The sequence below is a fragment of the Carya illinoinensis genome, chromosome 5 (assembly GCF_018687715.1).
Source record: "Carya illinoinensis cultivar Pawnee chromosome 5, C.illinoinensisPawnee_v1, whole genome shotgun sequence".
Taxonomy (NCBI): domain Eukaryota; kingdom Viridiplantae; phylum Streptophyta; class Magnoliopsida; order Fagales; family Juglandaceae; genus Carya; species Carya illinoinensis.
The window spans coordinates 48,824,622-48,832,780 of NC_056756.1; the positions used below are offsets into that span (position 1 = coordinate 48,824,622).

General features: G+C 36.0%; 1 protein-coding gene across 1 annotated transcript; it reads left to right on the plus strand.

Moving 5' to 3' along the window:
• The first annotated feature begins 2,725 nt into the window (after positions 1–2,725).
• LOC122308773 (membrane-associated kinase regulator 5-like) lies at positions 2,726–4,588 on the plus strand. The gene is made up of 3 exons (XM_043121978.1): positions 2,726–3,822; positions 3,933–3,998; positions 4,094–4,588. Exons 1-3 carry the CDS (start codon positions 2,889–2,891, stop codon positions 4,153–4,155), a joined length of 1,062 nt encoding a protein of 353 aa, XP_042977912.1. The 5' UTR covers positions 2,726–2,888; the 3' UTR covers positions 4,156–4,588.
• Positions 4,589–8,159: the final 3,571 nt, after the last annotated feature.

Here is an 8,159-nt window from a genome sequence, read left to right on the forward strand (position 1 = left end):
ATATATGAGCAGCAGAGATGATATGGTTTGTATTGGAGACAGGAACTAGCATGTGTAGAACTAGTCTCCAAGTGGAAGATTGTTTGGTTATAGAGCCTGGTTTTGAGTTGAGAATACATTAACTCAAGAGTTCACTCGACTCTCGCTAGACAAAGTGCTCAAGCGAAGTTCAGACATAGAGTTTGCTCGAAATGCACTTGACAATTGACTTGAGCAAATGTTGGACATATTATTCACTTGAAGCGCGCTCAACACTCAACCTTAGGGGTTTCTTATGCTGTGCATTATATATATATGTTTTGTTTTATGTTAAGAGTATGTAGGATTGACCAGAGTAAAATGGTAGAAATAGAGAGAGGTGTCTTATGAGCATTCATGAGAGTTAAAGAAGTGCTAGAGAGAGAGAGAGAGAGAGAGAGTTGAGATTGTGAGTAGAGGGAAGCTCTTATAACTCATTGTGTGTTTGTAGTCTCCTCTGAATAAAATCCCTTATAAATTTATGAACGTAAACACATTTCTGAACTACGTATATTTTGTATAGTGTGATTATATGTGATTGATTACTGTATTTTTGCATTCATTTTACTGTCTAGCTCGTTATCATTGTTTCATGTGGATGTGGTATTTCACAATACTCTGTTGGCGAGTTCAATATTAAGGTTCAAAAACTAGGGATTTTTACCCTTTTAGCTTTCCCAGGTTCACCGAAGCAGCTAGGCTGTGAAAAAAGAAACCTAGATGCCTTCCCAAAGCTCTTCGTTTGTGCACCATTCAAAAGTAGCTAGGGCTAAGACAAAAGGAAACCCCCAGTTCAGGAGTCAAACCTTTTATGGAAAAAGAGTTTGGACCCGTTTGCCCTATCTAGCTTGAGCCTGCCCTCCGAAAGACGAAGACTTGGACCACTTCAAAGGTAAGACTTAAGGAGGGTCCCTGAGAAGAACATGCGTGCCCCGTCGGCACCAATTACTTGCCTTTTAAAGGACCCAATTTTCTGACGCAGCAGATCTTTTAATATTTGGGGCTCTGCAGAAAGTAAAGTAGATTAGCTTACTTGCTTGCCTTTGCCTTTGCTCTTCTCTTTTGCAACTCTCTCTCTTTTTGGCCTTTTTCTCTTTTAGTTTTTCTTTCATCTCCATTACTTTTTAGAAGTTTCTCGTCACCATCCCTGTGTCCTTTGCACCAAAAGAAAAAAAACATAAATATTTAATATTAATATTTAAATAGATTGACTAAAGTTGAGACTATAGAATATAAAAATTTAATATTTAACCCTTGATAAATTTCTAACAACTTTATCCTACAAATGTGAAATTGTTTTTCCAATTCTTAGCAGACGTTCTAAGTTAATGTAACTTGCCCAACACGTACGTAGTTTATAGTCACTCAAACGACTCGTGTCAAAATTTTCATGATTTTCTTTATATATATATATATAGTTTGAGCTTAGACTTGTATTCTTTATGATCCTTGTAACTTTGTACATCCCTATAGAGAGAGAGAGAGAGAGAGAGAGAGAGAGAGAGAGAGAGAGAGAGAGAGAGAGAGAGAGAGAGCTATTTCTTTCTCAAGTGCCCAATTTCCTGGCTTTTGGACTTCCATATATTGTGAACTTGCATTAATATGTGAACCGAGGAAGGAAGGAAGAAAGGAAGAAACGCACTCTGGATTAATACTGACTTTGAAAATGAAGGCTACTTGGTGGCCCGCATCCACGACCTTCTTCTATTGGGCATTTTGCATTGCCATTCTCATTCTCATATATATGAGAATTGGTCAAACAAAGGCCCAGTCGTGATTACGTTGTTTGTTGATAATAAATTGACTTGGAAAAACAAGTCAAAAGTAGACCATATTGCTTACGTTAACTCGAACGTTCCTATGTAGCCTTCAAACAAAAATGTTATTAATTTGTTTGGGATGACGTTTAATATCACAGCAAAGAAATATCAGTCATGCTATCCTTCTTTGTTTAATTAGAAGGTAAAGGTGGGTCTAAAAGAATCATTTTGCTCAATTCCAACTTCCTTTTAGAACCCTTTTCTCTTGTTCAGATGATAATGGCTTATAGTGAGAAAAGAATATGACAAAGATTTAAAAATTTAAACTCACCAAACTATTTTTATTATGAGAAATTAAAGAGCTCACCATTATGAAAGAGAACACAACAAAATTCATAAATTAACATTGGTCGTTGTGATTCGTCAAATTGTAAAATTATTTTTATTATAATGTAATTATAATGCATTATATGAAATTACACTAATTTATAAACTTATTTTTACAAAATTGTTTCATAGTTATAAAATTTTGGAAAGAAAATATGAAAATCAATTCGACCATAGAAAAATACCTGAAACTACCAAAACATCAGCAAATACAAAACAAAATGCATTTCTCTGTGTGTGAAGATATTATACAGTCGAGTTTTAGCTCCCAGTTGCAAAGATTTGTTTAGTTATATAAATTATTTTATCTCATGTCACTTAATTATTATAATTTTTTTATATTTTTATAAAAAAAATATAATTTAGATATTAAAATAAAAATAATATTTATAAATTATATTTTAATAATATTTTATTTAATTTTTAACTGTCATTTCATCTTCCTATTTTATCCAGAAGGACTGAAATATCCATATATAGAACGAAGTGAAACTGAAACGAATAGAGCTTTTCCTCTCCTTTTACTCATTACACCCTCTCGTGTTCGCTCAGGAAATAAAGAAAAAGAAAAAGAAAAAACAGGGAACAAAACCCCTTTCACTCACAACCCTCTCTGTCTCTCTGTCTCTGTCTCTGTGCGTGTGTGTAAACCCCCACTATAAAACCCATCAAAGCTCTTAATAAATCACATCTAGTCCATTCCTGAAAGCCTGTGTCCTAACGATGGAAGCTCTAAAATTCATAAAGTTTTGGAGATCCACCAGCACCTACACCTTCAACGACCATGCATCTCCTAATCCTCTTGTGGTAAAAGAGGATGACCTCGAGGTGGAAGAAGAAGACTCTTTCTTCGATTTGGAGATCAGCGTTTCTGATTTTGACAGCCAGAATACCAAAACCAACGATGACCCAGAAACCAACAAAGACAAAGAAAACGTAACCAGGCTCGATTCTGCGGATTCCAACCACAACCCCGCCCAAAACCCCGGCTTGAATTTCTCAGAGCCAACCCTTTCTCTCTTTCCTAACGATCTTATTTCCAGAAGAAAAATCCTCCCAATTGAGCCCAGCTCCAAGCCTCACTCACCTATTGCTCTGCTAAAATCAGCTCCGAGATTCCAAATCCTCCCGTTCAAGAAGTCAAAGTCAAAGTTAATGCCGACAGCAAAAACGGAGTCCAAAAGCTCTTCCATACATACCCAGAAGCAGAAAAAGCAAGAGAGTAATGCTTTCTTCACGGTGAAGCTCAAGGTTGAAGAAACTCCAAACAGTTCATTATTCACCAGAGCAAATAGTTTGAGAAAAGCCGAGTGCAAGCTACAAGACCACAATATTTCAGAGGACTCGAAAACAGAGCGATTCTCGAAGGAAATTATACAGAAGTACTTGAACCTAATAAAACCTCTGTACGTTAAGGTCTCGAAAAGATACAGCGAAAAGTTACAGTTCCCGGAAGTCTTACCACCCTCGGCTTCACCGTCTTCGTATCCGGCGACAATACCGTTTTCTAAGAAGCACTTGAGGAAGAGCAAATCAGCATCGGCTTCTATTGGAGTGACGCGGCCAGTAAGTAGGAGAGACGATTCGCTATGGGAGCAGCATGATGGGATTCAAAGTGCCATTCTACATTGCAAGCGATCCTTAAATTCTTCTAGAGGTATTGGGATTCACTTTCAAATGCGTGCAACGAGTCAAAGGTTCAAAATTTCGGTCTTAAATATGTATTTCGTAATTCCAGTTTTCATAATGTTCTTGCCTTTGTCTCAGAATCTTCATTATCGCGTTCTATTGGCGGCTCGTTACATGAGGAATCAATGGATTCATTTTCTAAAGGTATAATCCACTTTTTCATTTTCTTTTTAGTGATAAAGTCTTGATTTTCCTCAATGAAGCTCATAGCGTCTGCATTTTCTGCAATTCAACTACAGATTCTTCCCTACTGTCACGATTTACAAGTGAACCTTCTGACGAGAAATCGGTCGAAACTTGAGTTGGGGAAGGGAACGGAGTTGGCATTTGAGAGAGAAGGCAAGACATTTTCTCTGAAATTGAAAACTACATAGATGAATTAATCTATAAGCATGGGACACCCTTCCCACTGCTTGTGTGTTTTGCTGTAAAAAAGGGAGGAAGAAATGGAGAGAATAGGATGGATTTTTGTATTGTTTCGTTTTTTGAATGTTAAGGTGTTTTAGATATGATGACCAGTGGGTGCTATAGACTCACTTGCTGTTGTCTGTAAAGTGATGGGCCATTATGAACAGATTGAAAGTATTCTGTTTTGGTATCTTTTCTGCGGTCGGTGTCTGTTTGTGGCTTTGGGACGCTGCATTCAAGCTTTCTTACATTTCGAATCATATGTGAGGTAGCTGTTCAAATCGTTTATATGGTCATTTCGATGCGTTCAGAGACTGAAATGACTAGACAGTTTTTAGCTTTTCTCTACTTTTCCTTTCATTTTTTTGGGGTATTTTTCTACTTTTTACGAGAGAATGCTGTACTTTGTATATAAGACTAGATATTAGGTTAGCAACCTGTAGCGGAAAAAGATGAACAATGAGGCAAGACAATGGTTTTCAGACAGACACATTGACACATATAACTTAGCAAGTCAGACTTCGGAGGCCAGTTCACTCTATACATTTTGTGAAAGATGAGAAAACAAAGCAGTAAATAAAATCCTAGAAATTAACATGGTCCTTGAAAATTATTCCTTTTAAAAGGTAGTTTAGAGCAAAAAGAAAGGCAACTTATATTTGCTTTTTTGTCAAAATCTGGGTGTATTTAAACACGAGAAGAAAAGCAAGCATAATGCTTTGCCAAAAATGTTCTGCTTGCTGCAGCGTTAAAGAGTTCGCATATATGCTTATGCTCCCACATGCATATTTTTCATAACCATGAGCTTAAATCATTATACACATCCATCAGAATTCAGATGTCTGATATTCTTAGATGCTACAGATCTAAGTGCCTTTATGTATCTTTCCAATCCTATATTTTTATGATTTATTTGTATGTTTTTGGTTTGAAGTTCAACATGCTCACGTGGTTCCTTACCAAGTATCGTATGCCATCCACATCGTGCTAAATATAGTCTGATTCATGATTCACATGCATGCAGTGTCTGAATGAAAATGCCTTTGGTATTAACGAAAGTAATGAAAGCTATCAAAATGTCTCAAAGTACATTATCTTATGTGTTTTACATGATCATGATACCATCAGCTTCACATTTTCTTTTAACTACTTCAATCATTGTTTTCTGTCGGTTTTTCTTTTTCCTTTCCTTTTAATTAATAATATATATGACCCAAATCCAATTCAAATATTTTTTTTAATTCTGTTTTATCTCTAGTTTTATAATAAGGCTAAGAAAATGTTAAATAGGCTAGTTCTGAAACCGACCATGCAACATTTTCAACTACGGGCAGGCTAGGAATGGACACTCGCATGTGAAACATCGTGGAAGCAACGGCATTGCTAGGTGCTCCTGATTGCGACTATTTTCATCTAATTTTCGCGGAAGATAGCTGGGCATGCAGCAGCTGAACTGTGAGCACATGCACAAAGATGAAAACAACAATACTCATATATAGTCTCATACACACACAAGTAGTCTAACAGATAATATAAAGTCATTTTCGGCAACTCGAAATTCAAACCCTAGTGGTGGATTAAAGAATGAGACGGCTCGGCTGATGAGAAATTTCAAACTGATAAGAGTGGAAGACATGACTGTTTGTTTGAAGTCATTAATGAAATGAGAAGGAAGGCTGATCTGACGCGCGCTAGGCGCAGACCAAATAACCAAGATTATTTCCATTAAGCCATCATAGATGCCAGGAAAAATGCCAAAATGACCAAAACAGTGTGGCCCATATCCCATTGCGGGACTTCACTGTTCAAACTAATGGCAGACCTGCCCCAGAAAAAAGTTTAAAAAAAAAAAAAAATCCCAATGCCGTGCCCATTCATGGTGCAGTACCTCATGTTAGACTGCGTGGTCATCAATTGAGCACCATTAATTGAGAATGGTGAGGGACCCCAAATTCACAGCGTAAGACCACTTAGGTATGTAAATATATATAATATATGAAGTTTCGTAAATAATATGAATCTTAACATCTGGTGTAGTTAGTTCCATATGGTTATAATAACATGCATGCGGTGTTTAGAACTCTTCTTGCTTTCTATGTACCGCTATTTTCTATGTTATTTTTCTTAAGATATTTTCTGTATTATCTTACGTACCGTGAAAATAATATTGACCGAGAAAAAAACTACCAAGAAAATATCATTTTTTAATGAGCTGATGATAATTAAAGAAAAAAACATATATTGTACTTTATCTGAACCGAGAGCCAAATGGATAGAAAAAGCTTTTCTTGTTACCCTTCTTTCTATATAATATCGAAAAGTTCCGCTACATCATTATGATTAGCTCATGAAGAACAGTGGCCTGTTCTTTTTTTGCTAGACAGTTTGGGTGCACTACCGGAATGCAAATTTTGTACGATCGATAGATATATAGGTTTTCATCAAATGTCCCAAGTAATCCTCATTCTACTCGATCGTCTTCTTAGAATTCAACAAAGATTTGAACGATAATTCAGCAGATGTTTCTGCTTATTGTCCAACTTATTGTTTAGTAATTTTCTTTGCCAATATTTTACGTCAACCCAATTCATCACCTTGTCACACCGTACCCAACTTCAGCATATTATATATGCATATATTTATAGACATTATGAGCTTTTGGTGTTGCTTGTACAAACATTTTGTGCTATAGTTTCAAGTGCACCTATGAATCTAGAAAAGAGACAAAAGTGGGTGGACATTTACCCTACCATGTAATCTTGTAGAACTAAATTTTTACTCATACAATGAAGGGCTCAGAAGGAAATATATAGAATTATTACCTATAAATTGGGATAAGGACACCAAAAAGGATGGTTCATTGCACCAATTTATTACGTATATAGCTGTTGAAGACCGTGGAAGACTGGGGGTTATGAGCTTTTTCAAAACATTAGAGAGAGAGAGAGAGAGAGAGACTACATGCACCAAGGGACAGGGCAAAAACAAAGACCCGACATAATGTTTTCATCCGAGGACCTTGGATTTTCTGTGTTTCCTCAGCCGATTTAGTGTCTCATTCTGTTCTTAATGTTGCAATAATTCTTGTGGCTCGCATTTGGATCGAAGTCACAGATGATGCATGCTACTTGTTTGGGGCATCTCAAGTCCAACTATAGGAAAAATCTAGTTGCAAGTATCTAGTTGCAAGTACAATTGTGTATTAATATATACACCAATCGAATATGATTGATCAAAAAGTTGATTTGATTGAAAACAGTGCTAATTTAAATTTTAAAATATGAATAAATCAACATTAGTATACAGATTAGTAGGCGACTTTGTTTGTATGTAATAAAACTCTTAATTTTTTGCTTAGAGTTCATTGGATCTATCTTGATCCTTGGGGATGCTATAAAAGAATTTCCACCAGTTGAAATTTGAACTAAGTTCAATCTTAAAATCTCAACTTCAGCCTAAAAACTTGTCCGGCTACATGAACCTGAAAACCATGGTATTAAAAAAGAAGGGTAATAGTGAGAGGAAATTGTAGCCACAGGATCAATGGATTCATTCGTACCCTAACAATCTTATACTCTTCGATGCACCCAATTTTGAATTTGTCAACTATATTATTTATAACATTCACTATGGGAATTGGGGTCTTAACATAATGATAAGTGATCGAAATTATGTCAATATTGATTAATGGTGTAAGCGCCCTTCAGATGTTGAATCTTGTTGATCAGCTTACACTACAACAAAAAACCTTTTTTGGCACGAAAATTTTCGTCCTAAAATGTATAGCTTTCGTTCCGAAAGATTTTTTAGGACGAAAAAATTTCGTCCCAAGGTCGTCCCAACATCACTATCCCAGAAGATAGATTGGGACGAAAATCACAATTTCGTCCCAAAATA